Below are 16,130 nucleotides of genomic sequence, written 5' to 3' on the forward strand. Positions count from 1 at the left end.
AAAATGCAAAACTAATTTGAGTGTTGAGTCCTAAACAACAGTTTGGAGATTTAACAGGGTGTAAAGGAAGTGAAATGTCATCTGAATGGTTTAAACCTCCTCAAAAGTCTCCAGAACCTTCCATGAGCTCCTAAAACCTCCTTAAGAACCCTCTTTCAAGAACCGCCTTCGCTTCCACCTGTTTAAAAACAAGAATATCTCCTAAGATTTCTGAAAAGTCCTAATGAATCCTTTAAAAAAATATCCGAAAGACCCTAGGAACCATTACAAGTTCCCATGCGACGAGACTAAAGGCTCCGAGAACATCGTAAAGAACTTCTGCAACCTATGGATCGTCCCAAAGAACATTCAACAACCCTTTTAATGTTTTTAATAATGTAAAGAAACTCTTCAGGGCCTCTGCAATATCCCCAAAGGATTTCTTAAACGTTGTAAAAGACCCCTGAAATCTACTCAAGAACATTTCAAATGATCTCAACGAACTCCCCAGAACCATGAGAACTTCTTAAACATCATAAAAGACCCCTGAAATCTGTTTAAGAACGTTTTAAATCATCTCCAGAACCCCAAGAACTTCTTAAGAATCGTAAAATATCCCTGAAATTTGCTAAAGAACGTTTCATATCATCTCAACGAACTCCCCAGAATCCCGAGAACTTCTTAAACATCATAAAAGACCCTTGAAATCTACTCAAGAACTCTTCAACCGTTCTCAACTAACTCCCCAGAACCCTGAGAACTTCTTAAGAATCGTAAAAGACCCCTGAAATCTGCTCAATAACTCTTCAACCGTTCTCAACTAACTCCCCAGAACCCCAAGAACTTCTTAAACATCATAAAAGACCCCGGAAATCTACTCAAGAATGTTTCAAATCATCTCAGCAAACTATCCAGAACCCTGAGAACTTGTCAAGAATCGTAAAAGACCCCTGAAATCTGCTCAAGAACTCTTCAACCGTTCTCAACTAACTCCCCAGAACCCCAAGAACTTCTAACGAATCGTAAAAGACCCTTGAAATCTGCTCAAGAACGTTTAAAATGATCTCAACGAACTCCCCAGAACCCCAAGAACTTCTTACGAATCGTCAAAGACCCCTGAAATATACTCAAGAACTCTTCAACCGTTCTCAACTAACTCCCCAGAACCCCTGGAACGTCTGACACCTTATCAAGAACCTCTGGATTATACTCAGAAACATCGTCCGCGTGGTTCCTTTAGAACCGTACGTAACCTCTTCACTGAGGAACCGATCATCGGACTGCAGTGTTTCCTTTCTTGTTCTAGGGGGAACCGATGGAACACTTCTATTGGTGCCGTCCAAACTGTCTGGACTTCTTGGTGGAAACAGAACTTTTAAATGAGCAGCACAGATTTCTGGATCTACCCGGGGCCCCTTGGACTCTGCAAAGGAACCTTTAAAACCTCCTCAGAACCTCTGAAGCATCTGCGGATCTCTGGAACCGCTTCAAGAACTCTTTAGAGTCCTGAAACCTCTAAAAACTTGGTTAAGAAAGAATGAAATCTCACCAGGAGACATTTCATTCCTCTGTTCCAGCGGCTGAGAGGACGACAGGAACCATGTGGACCAGAGGAATGGACCCACAGCACCACCCGGTGGACCGAGACTCAAACTGCACCCTGATACCAGGGACCAGACTCGCCTCCAAAACACCTGCCGCAGTCACCAGGCCGGGCGTTTGGATCCTTTACTGAAGCAAAAGTAGTGATTTATTAACATACAGATACTCTTTTACAAGTTAAACGTGTAAAAGTGCACAAATATCATCATGTTAATGCCGTTAAAGATGATAAAACTTACACTTTTACTTGTAGTGAAGCATTTCCCAGGGTTGTCTTGGTTCCTGAATCTTTTCCAGTCAAATTCAAGCACTTTCCAGGTCTTTCCGGGTCTTTCCAGGTGCATTTTCACTCTTTTCCAGCACCTTCCAGCTGCGGTCACCAGTATTATTTCACTGGTTCATGACATTAGATGAGATGTTATTGTCCTTTACACAACGACAACAACAACAGGGTTCATAAACCTTTTCTAAGTCAAATTTAAGCACTTTTCAACGCTTTCAAGGTCCGTTTTCAAGCTTTTCCAGAACCTTCCAGCTGTGGTGAAGTTGAACGTACTGAAAATTATGACCTTTAACCACGTTAAAAGAGATGCTGTTACGCTGTAAACAAGTAAAATGATGTTTCGTAATAACAGAACGACACAAAATCCAACCGTGAAATAAATACAGAAACAATTTCAAGCTTTTTCAAGGATTCAAGCACCCGGAGAAAAACAACAGGACGTGTGGAGACGAGTTCCTGCAGAAGGACGACGCATGAAAGGAAACAATTACAATCATCTCAAACATGGAGATCTAAATTTAAAGCACTTTATTCAAAATTCAAGCACTTTTCAAACCTTAGAAACACAAATTCAAGGGTTTTCCAGGGTTTCCAGCGCCCAACGAACGAAACCGTGAAAAAAGACGAGGAGTCAACGATGAAATCAGTTTCTGAAGCTTTACTTTGTCCTTTATTGCCTCCATTTATCTGTTCATCTGTGCACAGTTTCCTTTATTTACATTTAAATGTTTCTTTATATCAATACATATTATTTATACTATTACACTATTTACTTACTCCTTCATTCTCACCCTTTAGTTCCAGTTAAATGGCGTTAATGTTGTGGTTATTAGGGTTATTAGCGTGATTCTGAGCCTCTTACATTCACACACAGAAGATAATTAAAGGGTAACTTCATCATCCGCTGCTTTGTTTATAAAAACTACAGAAAAAAGAAGAAGATGAAGCAACGTAAAGAAGAGAAACAGGTTCATTTACAGCTCAGGACAAACTACGCCCCTCATCCGTTACACTGTTAGCTTATAGTTGGTAATAGCATATAAAAATGGGACGTTTACAGCATTTGTAATATCACGTTGAGTAAAAGTCGTGACTTTGAAAATGTTTGAAACAATAAAAACAATGATAATAAACAAAAACACATCCAGTCGGTCGTGTTGCAATAAAACCGTCCCAGATCAGAGAACCGGCCGATGTGCTACGTAAATGCTAACAGACTTGGTATAACTGCTTAAACATCATCATTACTATTGTTATTGTTACACTAGATTATAATTATTGTCACATTTACAGAGACAGAGAGAAGATGGACATGCACGAGTTAGAGTCTCAGTAAAAATGTTCAGCGTTCGCAACAGGAGGAAAAGAAAAAGGTCAAATCGAGCAGAAGACCAAAGTGTCGGGGTAAAGTTCCGCAGTCGTGAGAAGAGACATGAAGGATATTTGCATGCATTTTCTTTTACCAGAGGGACGCAACGTGTGCTTGATTACATCCAGTGAGACACAAACGCAGGATCAGAGGTCGACCCCGACGGCGTCACGTTCAGCCGAGGGTCTCTGCGTCCAAAGGAAACCAGGTGCAGCGACTCCAGACGCTGTAGTACCCATGCCAGGCCCGGAGGTGGCGCTGTAACTGCCACAGAAACACACCAACAACAGAGAAGAAGAGACGGGGAGACGCTGTGGAGAATCCTCCATCCTAGAGACAAATGTGTCCCTGTCCCTTCTAGAGAGCCTAGAGCAGTTTAGCTCCTTATTCAGAGCATCAGGGAAAAGGGAGACATCTGTGCTGGGCCTCATTCAGTCCCATGCATGTGGCTCAGAGTCCAGTTCACAACAGTCTCTGGGTCCGTCTCTGTCCTCTCACGCAGCAGCACTGTTGTTGTTATGTGACGCCGCGGGGTCAGAGGACGGAGGTGGGGCCATGACACCGCGGGGTCAGAGGTCAGAGGTGGGGCCATGACGCCGCGGGGTCGGAGGTCAGAGGTGGGGCCATGACGCCGCGGGGTCAGAGGACGGAGGTGGGGCCATGACACCGCGGGGTCAGAGGTCAGAGGTGGGGCCATGACGCCGCGGGGTCAGAGGTCAGAGGTGGGGCCATGACGCCGCGGGGTCAGAGGTCAGAGGTGGGGCCATGACGCCGCGGGGTCAGAGGTCGGAGGTGGGGCCGTGACACCGCGGGGTCAGAGGTCTGAGGTGGGGCCATGACGTCGCGGGGTCAGAGGTCGGAGGTGGGGCCATGACGTCGCGGGGTCAGAGGTCAGAGGTGGGGCCATGACGCCGTCCTTTAACAAAGTCTGAGCTTTCAGCGTCCAGACCACAACGCCATGGGGGGCGTTTACAATCCTCACACTCTGGGACCTGGTGTCTAAAGGTCCTGTTTTCAGGCTCCGATGACGCCGGCTGCTGTGGATGGGCGACTAAACGATATTTAAGTTGTGCGGTTACAGGAAAATGCGTCTCTGTGTGGACGGTCCGTAACATTTTCTGTGATCTCTAACAACTGGATTTGGAGAAGGAGCTACTTCCTGCTCAATCCAAGTCGCAGCTGCATCTAAAAACTGTCCATTAAGAAATCTGGACCAGCCTGTCGCTCGACTGTCCTTCGGTTCCCGGAAGCTCCGTAAAAACCTCGTCTTCCTCGTCTTCCTCCTCCTCCTCCTCGCTCTCCCCTTCAAAGATGGCAGTCATGGGGTAGAAGCGGCAGCGGGCAGCAAAACGCCGGCTCGAGGAGCAGGGAGGAGTGAGGGAGCGAGGCCGCGTGGAGGACGAGGAGGTGGAGGACAGGAAGTAGAAGTGAGAGGAGGAGAAGGAGGAGGGGAGGAAGAGGGGGTTCTGTGTCAGATCCCTTTGCCCCCACCCGAATCCGATCATGGAGAAGTTCTGATTGCACGGAGATGTCGGAGACACTGGTGCGCAAAGAGTCAGGTGGGCGTTAATATCCCATGTATTCGAGGTATGGGACAAGCTAGTGGGTTTGTCTTGAGGTCGGGGCGGCGGCGACGGCACACTCTGGAGGTCGGTAGTAGTCGCAGGAGCAGTGAGTACGTGAAGCCGCTCAACAGCCGAAATTCGAGAAGACGAATTGGACCGACTGCCCTTCCTCAGCAAGAGCGCCTTAAAACTCTCGCTTCTTGCTGATCCTTGACGCCTGATGGCTGAAGGTCGGGGCGGGCGGGGCATGGCGTCCTCGGGGGTGACCGGAGGGGACGTGGAGGACGAGGAGGACGAGATACGGTTTCTGTCGTCTTGTGAACCCCGTCCTCCAAGCATCTTTCTCTTAGACCTGAGACAAACAGAAAAAGACCCGTCACATTCTTGTTCTGTTCTGAAACGGGAACATCTACGGCTCGCCAAGTCTCGACGAACTGCCTCTGAGGGAAAAGCAGGGACGGATTCCTACGGAAGCTTCCACTTTAAGGAACAAGAAAGAAGGAAGGTCCAAGGAGGCAGGAAGCTTCCAAGGTCAAGGAACTTACTATTTAGGGAACAAAGACGGTTGTGAGTTAGGGGGCAAGGGGACAGGAAGCTTCTACTGAGGGAAGGGACAACGAACTAAACTCCGGTTGACCCGTCATTACCTGCAGCCGAACCTCGTCTAGCAGGACGTTCACGCTCTGCCCTCCCACACTGCACTGCTCCACAGAGGCAGAGACAGGAACCAAGCAGACATGGATCAGAACATGGTCCACATGTTAGGACAGTGACAGCATGCAGTGTGTGTTTGCGTCCTCTTACCTGTGGATGACGGCGAAGAGATCCTCTGTGGTTCGTGGTTGACCCGAGACGAACATCTGATCTGCTGAAACGCTGACGAACAGATCGTCTGGACGGGAAGAGAAACAACCACGAATGTTTGCTGCTCAAACATTGTCACCATGACACGGTTAAGTACGACGTGCAGAGAGGCAATAGCTTCATCCCTCAGTAAATATGGCACCAGACTCAAGCCGAACCAAGACCCCACCCAATCAGGAAGCTCCAACAACGTCAGTTCTCTGAGTGTCCACTAGGGGCAGGTTTCATAACAGAGCAGTTTCTCATTGACCCCATGTTAAACAGGCCGTTTACACAGCATCATTAAACCCGTTTAAGGACAAAAGAACATTCTAGTCTGTATGTTTCACCGGTGAGCGATGAAGAGCGTTCACGGTAACCCCAACTTACCATTTGGAGGTCCTCCGGCCTCCTTCCTCCTGTCTGCTCCCTCCTTGCTCCTCTCTTCCTCTTCTTCCTCCTGTATGAGGAGGTCTGGAAGCGACAGCTCCCCCCGCAGGCTGTCGGTGGACAGCGCGCTGCTGAGGGAGTACCTGCTGTGACCAATCGGAGCGCAGGAGCTCTCAGAGTCACTGGTGTCTCCGTGGTGGTCACACGCCGTCATCACCCTCAGCCTCTGACTTGTTTGTATCCTCCTCTCTTTCACCGCATCTCGTTCGTCCCCGGATGAAGATGACGAGGACGACGAGGAAGAGGGGGAGGGCTGCATTGTTGATGACATCATCAACAGTTGCCTGCCCGCCCTCCTCTTGCTCCTCTTCCTTGCTCTGTCTTTTTTCCTTGCAGTGGACGACGTTGTCATCATCATCGTCGTCTTCACCACCCTCTCCTTCTCCTCCTCCTCTTCGTCTTCAGCGAGTGATGACCTCATCATGCTCTGATGAAATGTCTTCTCATCGTCCTTGTGAAGTCTTGTGTTGATGATCCAGGGGTCTGTGCAAACTGTTTGGGTGCTCCCTGGCTGGGTGGAAGTCGATGTTCCAGAGAAACTGCACTTCTCCAAGGTATTCATGGTGTCATCGATAGTGTTGGGAGCTCCTGTAATACCCATGATCCTTGAGGGTCCACAGATCCCATAGATGCCTCTGGTCCCTAGGGAAATATCGGTCTCCATGGAACCCCAAGTTCCTGATGTACCACAGCTCTCCAAGGTACCCATGGTGCTGTTTTCCGTGTTTCTAGCCCTTGTGGTACCCATGGTCCCTGAGGTGTCTTGAGATGTAAACAGTGGTTTGATTGTTCGGGGTGATGCCAAAGAGCGATCCGGCTTCTTGTGCAAAATCGGGGGCTTCTGCCTCTGAGGGGAGCTGGCAGGTGAGCGTGTGGTGATATCAGCAAGTGCTGTGTTTGTAGGTTTACAGGAAGCAGCATTCACCAAGTGTGCAGGTGAAGTGTGTGTCAGGTGCTGTGGTGAAGGTGGACTGTGGGTCGGATGAGTGTGCAAAGGTGTGCGGAAGGAATCAGCGGGAAACTGTGATTGGCTGTTGAGCATGGGAGAAGGTGATGTGATGCTCTTACAGCCGCCCGGTCCTCGTCTGGCCTCAGGGGACGCCATGAGACCCAGAATGCAAAGATCCGGCTTCTTTGGCAGCGACGGCTTCTCCGGGGAGCGGTGTTTCCTTGGGCTAGCTGATGCACAGATCCTATCACTACATGACGTTGAATCTGCACCGTTATGCATTTCTGAATTATTCCATTCATTGTTCTCTACTTTGTCTTTGCTCTCCAACCACTTTGTTTCGCTTTCTCTGTGAGACTCTTGTCTTAGCTTAGCATCTGCTAACATTGAGCCTGTATCATATGACATTTTGACCCAGGGACTATCAGGAATAGAGACGTGATTGTTTGCCAGTACAGCATACATGTCTGAATCTTCCTTCTTGTTTTCATTGAACTCGATGTCTTGAGGTGCTTCGCCATTGGTCAGCTTCGGCCCAGAGCGTCTTTGGTTAGCTGGGCTAGAAATGCCATGTATGCTCTGAAGATTAGCATAACAGGACTCATCGTTGGGTGTCGTCACATCACTTTTTGTTAAGGTGTAGTAATCGTGATCTGATTTGCATCCAGGCTGATTTGCATAAGCATTGGCTGGGTTAGGGTTAGCATTGTCCAATAGAGTGCTAGTTATGTTAGCTTCATAGCAAACTAGATCACAGACAACATTTTGGGATCCAGTTCCGACTAGCTTATCATCAGCGTTAGCCTGCTCAACAAGATCAGCACTGCCTGCTTGGGCTTCTTTGCTTGGTAGATCAAGGCTAGTATTAGCATGGTAAGCATTAGCTGACAATGCGTCAACTTGGCGTTGGGGTGCACCGGCTAGCATGATGCTAGGGAGGTCTTCTTGGTTCTTGATGGAGCGAAGCTTGACGCCTTGCAAATCTCGGGCAGTGACCCGGGGACATAGTGCCGCGGCCCCTTTGACGCAGCAGTTTGGAAACTTGCCGAGACTTGGTGGGGGGAGGGGGGTGACAGGGGATGTGGGGAGGGCTGGCAGAGGAGGAAGAGGAGGAGGTGGTGGTGGAGGAGGAAGGTCAGCAATTGGCAATTTGGCGAGCTCTGACGGGAAAGGAAGAGGAGACGATGGAGGTGGAGGAGGGGAAGTTGGAAGAGGAGGGAAGTAGATTGACGATAAGGTTTGCCTGACGATGTAGGAGTAGGGGGGAGGAGGAGGCCGAGAGGAAGGAGGAAGAGGAGGAGGAGTAGGGAGGGATGAAGGTGGGAGAGGAGGAGGGGGAGGAGGTGGAGGGGGAGGAGGAGGCGGTGGAGGAGGAGGAGCAGCAGAGAGTTTGGTGAAAGACGGAGCAGGCAGGCAGCGCTGAGGAAGGGGAGGAGCTGGAGGAGGAGACTCTCGAATGGGGGGAGGAGGAGGTGGAGCAGGGAGAAGAGGATGCTTGGCAGAGGAGTCTGAGGAGGTGCAGGAGGAGAGGGAGGAGATGGACGAAAATGAGGAGGAGGGGGAGGAGAGGAGTGATGATTTCCTCTCTGGCACCGGTGGCTTTGGCCTCCCTTCAATCTTAGACGTTGTCCTGGGCATGGAGGAGAGTGGGAAGGAAGGCGAGTGTGAAGAGAAGGGGGAGGTCAGGGGGAGGGAGAAGGCTCCAGGGCTCGCTACGAGAGGAGAGGAGGGGGAGAGTGGGGAAGACAAGGGAGTGCCAGGAGTGGGGGTGTTAGACTGGCTGGAGTAGCCACTGGAGGGCGAAGCAAGTCTTTGAAGCCCGGATGAGGCCGCTGGTTGAGGGTTGAGAGTGAATTTCAGCCCCTCCTCCTCTAAGTCTGGGGACTCTGGAGTGAAGACGTGGTCATGGGAGCTACCAGGACTTGGTGGTAGTGTCTCAGAAGGAGGACAGTCAGCAGATGTTGCTGCCTGGCAGTCCGCGCTTAAAGGTTCAAAGGTTGTGACTGTGCCGCAGTTAAACCCACTATGGCGTCTTTTGGGGTTGCTGCGGGGCACCCAGGGGTCATGGAAGGTCTTGGGAGACGATGTGGGCGTCCGCTGTTCATGGCGGGGCCTCCTCTCTGGACGCGGACTGGAGGAGGAACGGGAGTGTTTGTTACGACCTGGCCGGCACCGCAGAGAGTCAGAACGCAGCGGCGGCGGCGGCGGGCGCTTGGACTTGCGTAGGGAGACGCTGCGGTTGATGGTGCGAGAGTAGGAGGAGGAGGTGCTGCACTTCCTTTTATCCCGGTTTAGCGAAGGAGAGGAGGTCATTTTCTCTGAGCACAGAGAGATGCTGTCAGCGTGAGACGGCGTAGAGCGACCGGAGCAGAGCAGGGGATCACAGTTCCAGCCTTCTCCAGAAACACATCTCATCTTCTGGGTGTTGCCGTTCCAGTCACCGCTGGTCTGGCTGCTGTGGACGCTGGAGCTTGGGGACAGGGGCTGGTAGTTCCACCTCTCCCCATCGTAGGAGCCACCATCGTAGGAGCCACCATCGTAGGAGCATCGGGTGTCCTGTGGGGTTGGGGTCTGGTCATCCACAGCCCTGTAGCTAAACTGAGAGTCTGCGATGGAGGAAGAGGAGAGGTAGTGGGAGGAGGACGGGGAACTGCGGTGTTGGGCAGCCTCATTCAGGGGCGTATCACTGGGGTAAGAGAACTCGAATTGCAGGGCATGGCTGCGGTCGACAGGGGAGGAAGGAAGAGAAGAGGAGGAGAGGGAAGGAGACTGGGGCAGGACTCTGGCAGTGGCGTCAAAGGGCAGGAGGTCGGAGAGGAAACCCTGTGGATCCTGTGACTGGAGCAGAAAACAGGAAGAGACGGAAATTATTTTATTTTTTGTTTTAACTACCGACTCTCTATCAAATGATTTCTTCTCAACTGACCTGGCAACCAGACGAGGAGGCGCTTAGAGTCCTGTAGGAGGCGCTGTTACAGCTGGCCTCGGAGTTCAGAGAGGAGCTGCTCGCCGGACGGGGGAGGCCGTTGACCCCCGAGGAGGACAAGTTGTTGATAGGTGGGCAGGAGGTAAGGGAGGCCATGAGGCTGGACATCCCCCTTCCTTTTGGGGCTCGGATCCTTCTCGCCTGCCCCTCCTCTCTGACCTGCCCCCTCTCCTCCGCCTCCTCCTCCGCCTCCTTCTGTTGGACGGAGGAGGCGGCCGGGCGTCCCACGGTGGAGAACTGACCGGGAAGAACCGAAGTAACCAAAGGCGAGTCTGGAGAGACAACAGAGAACAGGGGACATACAGGACGAGAAGAAACACTTTGTGATGACAGAGGTGTGATTGTTGTGAATGGGTGGAGCTTATACCCAGCTTCCTGGTGACGTCATCAGGTATCCCAGTTACGGTCTGGCGGCGGTTCAGGTTGCGGGTTCGCCGGGTTAACGAGTCCGTGTTGGAAGCCACTTTTCTGAAACTGGCCTGACGGTCGAAGCTCTCCCCTGAAGTACGCACATGTATGTAAACACACAGCAGAAGAAGAAGAGACTCTCTCAGTTGAACAGGTTACAAGTCCAAGGTCTTTGGAGTCACGTCCCACTTGAGTCAAAAGTCTGATTCAAGGCTCTTTTCAAGGTTGAACTTAAGACGAGTAAAAGTAAAACCCCAAGTCAAAGCCAGGTCAAATGTCACAAGACTCACTCCAAATCAAGTCTAGCGTCTGAGTTGAGTCTCAGGCAGGAGTTTCAAGAATAAGCTGAATCTCAAGTCCCCGGTCTGAGTCGAGTTTAGAGTCAAGTCGAGGTTCTGAGTTGGGTCTTGGGTCCGAGTCAAGTGTCAAAACCACATCAAATCTCAGTCAATTTAAGTCCCGTGTTAGAGTCGAGTGTCAAGTCAACCAGCCAACCAACCAACCAACCAACCAACCAACCAACCAACCAATCACCCAGCCAACCGACCAATAAACCAACCAACCAACCGACCAACAAACCAACCAACCAACCAACCAACCAACCAACCAAACAACCAACCAACCAACCAACCAATCAGCCAACCAACCAATCAACCAACCAACCAACCAACTAGCCAACCAACCAACCAACCAACCAATCACCCAGCCAACCAACCAACCAACCAACCAATCACCCAGCCAACCGACCAACCAACCAACCAACCAATCACCCAGCCAACCGACCAACAAACCAACCAACCAATCACCCAGCCAACCGACCAACAAACCAACCAACCAACCAACCAACCAAAAAACCAATCACCCAGCCAACCGACCAACAAACCAACCAACCAACCAAACAACCAACCAACCAATCACCCAGCCAGCCAACCACCCACAAGGTCCCAAAATCTAGTTTGAAGAATTAGTAGATTTAGAATTAGTTGAATTTTCATGCCTGGTCTGAGTCGGGTTTAGAGTCCAGACTCACGTCAGGGTTCTGAGTTGAAATCTTGGGTCCAAGTCAAGTGTCAAAACCACGTCAAATCTCTAGTCCAAGTCCTAGAATCTGGATCAGAGTCCTGCAGTCACCCACCTGTTATATTGATGGGGACGATGTCGGCAGCGATTGCCTCCGCCTGCCGCCTCATCTTCTCCTCGGGCGTTGGAAGCCGAGGGTTCAGCTCCATCTGCACCTCGACTGTCGGCTCGTAGGCCGGCGCCAAGCCGTCGAAACAGGACGAGTGGTGGACGGGGTTGAGGACCAGCGGGGTCATAGGTCGCGTGTTGTTCAAGATGAAACTCTCGTCTTCTTCCGTGAAATCTGAGGACTGAGTACACGTGAACGTGATTGGTCAGAACCAGGACTTCAGGAACAGACCACTTTGCATACGACACCTTACGAACATGTTGATAAAGTTATTTTAATAGTAATATTATAACTACCTACTGTCTTCTCTTCATTTTGCTAAACATAGGAGATTAACATGGACTTTCCCTGAGACCACCTTTTCAAGTGGACTCACAAACACACAACCAACCAACAAACAAACAACTAACCAACAAACACACAACCAACACACAACCAACCAACCAACACACAACCAACACACAACCAACCAGCCAACCAAGCAACCAACACACACACACAACCAACCAACAAACAACCAACCAACCAGCCAACAACCAACCAACCAACCAACACACACACAACCAACCAACCACCCAACCAACCAACCAACACACACACAACCAACCAACCACCCAACCAACGAACCAACCAACCAACACACAACCAACCAACCAACCAACCAACCAACACACAACCAACTAACCAACCAACCAACCAACCAACACACAACCAACCAACCAACCAACCGGCCAACCAGCATACCAACAAACCAACCAACCAACAAACAAACAACCAACCAACCAACCAGTCAAGCAACCAACCAACCAACCAGTCAAGCAACCAACCAGCCAAACAAACAACCAACCAACCAACCAACCAACACACAACCAACCAACCAACCAACCAACCAACTAATCAACCAACCAACCAACCAACAAACAAACAAACAAACAACCAACCAACCAACCAGTCAAGCAACCAACCAACCAGCCAAACAAACAACCAACCAACCAACCAACCAACTAATCAACCAACCAACCAACCAACCAGCCAGTCTAAGTGGACTTATGGGGGTGGGGGGCACTCGGGTCCTACTCTACTCAGGTCTACTGTGTTCTAGTCTGGTCTACTTGGGTCCATGTTTACCTTTCTCCTCCAAACTGAAAACTTGAAACAAACTGAAAAGCAAGACTGAGAGAGACAGTGGAGGAGCCTGGACCCCTGGAAGAACAACAAACAAACAAACAAACAAACAACAAACAAACAAAGAAACAAACAGGTGTAACAACAGTCTGACCAGCAGGTGAGCGTCTAAATAAAAGACTGAAGTCCAGCTGGTGCTTTTATTTTGACATTGTTGTTTAAAATGTGTGTGTGTGTGTGTGTCCGTGTGTGTGTGTGTGTGTGTGAGTGTGTGTCTGTGCGTGCGTGTGTGTGTGTGTGTGTGTGTGTGCGTGCGTGTCTGCGTGTGTGTGTCTGTGTGTTTGTGTGTGTGTCTACGTCTGTGTGTGTGTGTGTGTGTGTGTGTCTCACCATCCTCCTGCTTTTGTCCTTCCACCCTCTGCGTCCTGTGCCGCCTTCTGATTGGTCCGGCCCAGAAGAGGATGGGAGGGGGGCAGGGTTCGGCGGGCGCAGCTGGCCGCCGCCATGCTGAGTCAGCCCGTTACACGCTGCACACACACACACACACGGACACACACACACACAGAGGAAACAAAAGATTATCAATCACAAAACAAAAGCACAAGGATTGGCCCGTCGCTAAGCCACGCCCCCCTTGGTTACTGTTGCTAAGCGTCCTCACCTGAGTTGGCGTCCCACGCTGACCCCCGACCTCGCAGGTCCTGGGCCCCCGCCGGGACGAAGAGCAGACCCTGCTGCTGGGGCTTCTGGGTAGTGTAGTGAACGGACCACTTCCTGTCCCTGTCCCCGTCCCTGGCTGCGCACACACACACACACACACACACACACACACACACACACACACACACACACACACACACACACACACACACACACACACACACACACACACACACACACACACACACACACACACACACACACACACACACACACACACACACACACACACACACACACACACACACACACACACACACACACACAAAGAGAGAGATTTTATAATCAGGTATCACAAAGAAACACTGATGCAGCACTCAGCATTTCCCAAGGTGACCTCGCACACGCACGCACACGCACACAGACAGACACACACACACACACACACACAGACACACATACACACACACACAAGCACACACACACACAGACTTTTATTTTGAAGGAGCAGCAGGACGTCTCAGTTTTCTGCAGTAGCTTCAGAAACACAGTCACTATTGATGAGACGCCGGTAAAAACGCATTCAAATAGAAAGAAATTGGACCTCAAGACCTTTCAAGGACTTTCAAGGACTTTCAAGGACCCCTGGAATCTATTCAAGGACCGTTTGCGCATCTTCAAAGAGCTCCAGGACCTCTTCAAGGACCCGTTGAGCATCTTTAAAGACTCCTGAAGACCTCATGATACTCCTCAAGGACCAGTCATTGAAAAAGTTCCAGGGGTCTTTAAAGAGGCTCAAATGGTCCTTGAAAAGATTCCAGGGGTCCTTGAGGAGTATCTTACGGTCTTCAGTAGATTTTATTTATGCCCAATGGGTCCTTGAAAATATTCCAGGGGTCCTTGAGAAGTTCCAACGGATCAAAAGTTCCTTTAAGGATATCTAAGGGGTCCTTGGGGAGCATAATATGGACCCTGTAGAGTACCAGAAGTCTTTGAATAGGTTCAAATGGTCCTTGGAGAACTTCCAGGGGTCCTTGAGAAGTACCAAGGAAGCCCCGGTGGTCCTTGAGGAGTATCATATGGTCTTCCAGGGTCTTTAAAGAGGCTCAAAGGATCCTTGTAGGAGTTCTTGAGCTCCCTGCATAGGTTTAAATGGTCCTTGAAAGAGTTCCAGGGGTCCTTGAGAAGCATCACATGGTCCTTGGAGAGCACCACAAGTCTTTAAAGGGGCTAAAATGGTCCTTGAAAGGAATACAGGGGTACTTGAGAAGTACCAAGAAGGTCCCAGTGGTCCTTTAAGGAGGATAGTATCGTATTCAAGGGTCTTTGAAGATGCTCCATGGGTCCTTGAAAGGGTCCAGGGGTCCAAAATGAGTATCACATGGTCCTCGGAAGTCTTTAAAGAGGCTCAAATGGTCCTTGAAAAGGTTCCCGTGGTCCTTGAGAAGTACCAACAGTTCAGATGTTTCTTAACGTGGTCCCAGTTGTCCATGAGGAGTATCTGACGGTCTTCAGGAGTCCTTGAGGTCCTTGAAGGGGTCCTGAAGTTCCATAAAGAGGCTCAAATGGTCCTTAAAAAGGTTCCAGGGGTCCTTGAGAAGTTCCAACGGTTCAAATGTTCCGTAAAGGATGTTTAAGGGGACCTTGGGGAGCATCATGTGGTCTTGTGGGGTCTTTCAAGATGCTCAATGGGTCCAGGGGTCATTGAGAAGTACTAAAGGGGAACATTTTCCTGAGGAGGTCTCAGGGGTCCTTGAAAAGATTCCAGTGGTCATTAATGAGTATCACATGGTCCTCGGAAGTCTTCGAAGAGGCTCAAATGGTCCTTGAAAAGATTCCAGTGGTCCTTGAGAAGTACCAACAGTTCAAATGTTTCTTAACGTGGTCCTTGAGGAGTATCTTACGGTCTTCAGGAGTCCTTGAGGTCCTTGAAGGGGTCCTGAAGTTCTTTAAAGAGGCACAAATGGTCCTTAAAAAGGTTCCAGGGGTCCTTGAGAAGTTCCAACGGTTCAAATGTTCCGTAAGGATGTTTAAGGGGTCCTTGGGGAGCATCATGTGGTCTTGTGGGGTCTTTCAAGATGCTCAATGGGTCCAGGGGTCATTGGGAAGTACTAAAGGGGAACATTTTCTTAAGGAGGTCTCAGGGGTCCTTGAAAAGATTCCAGTGGTCCTTAAGGAGTATCACATGGTCCCTCTGAAGCCTTTAAAGAGGCTCAAATGGTCCTTGAAAAGGTTTCAGTGGTCCTTGAGAAGTACCAACAGTTTAGATGTTTCTTAACGTGGTCCCCGTGGTCCTTGAGGACCATCTTACGGTCTTCAGGAGTCCTAGAGGTCCTTGAAGGGGTCCTGGAGCTCCTTAAAGAGGCTCAACGGGTCCTTGAAAAGGTTCCAGGGGTCCTTGAGAAGTTCCAGCGGTTCAAATGTTAAGGACGCCCGAGTGGCGCTCAGAGGCATCGAACGGTCCTGGAAGAGATTCTGGTGGTCACCGAGACTAAAGAGGGGGCTTTCAAGGTCCTTGAAGAGGGTCCTGGAAAACTGTTGCTATGGTTACCTGCAGTAAACACACACACACACACACACACACACACACACACACACACACACACACACACACACTCACCTCTGGTTCTGTTGATGTATTTGAGGACGGATTTGATCGCCGCTCCGATCAGAACCATGGCGGCGTCTCTCCCTCACTCTCACACACATACACACACACACA

At 50.0% G+C, this 16,130-nt stretch overlaps 1 protein-coding gene across 1 annotated transcript; it reads right to left on the reverse strand.

Annotated features, from left to right (window-relative positions):
- Positions 1-4,432: 4,432 nt before the first annotated feature.
- nhsl1a (NHS-like 1a) lies at positions 4,433-16,086 on the reverse strand (the record flags this gene model as incomplete). Its single annotated transcript, XM_083937959.1, has 9 exons — positions 4,433-5,150; positions 5,603-5,690; positions 6,032-9,878; positions 9,967-10,298; positions 10,394-10,525; positions 11,570-11,804; positions 13,139-13,275; positions 13,410-13,544; positions 16,029-16,086. The coding sequence occupies 9 exons, from the start codon at positions 16,084-16,086 to the stop codon at positions 4,433-4,435; spliced, it is 5,682 nt and encodes a 1,893-aa protein (XP_083794085.1).
- Between the last annotated feature and the right edge of the window lie 44 nt (positions 16,087-16,130).

This window comes from Echiichthys vipera (assembly GCF_963691815.1).
Source record: "Echiichthys vipera genome assembly, chromosome: 23".
Classification (NCBI taxonomy): Eukaryota; Metazoa; Chordata; class Actinopteri; order Perciformes; family Trachinidae; genus Echiichthys; species Echiichthys vipera.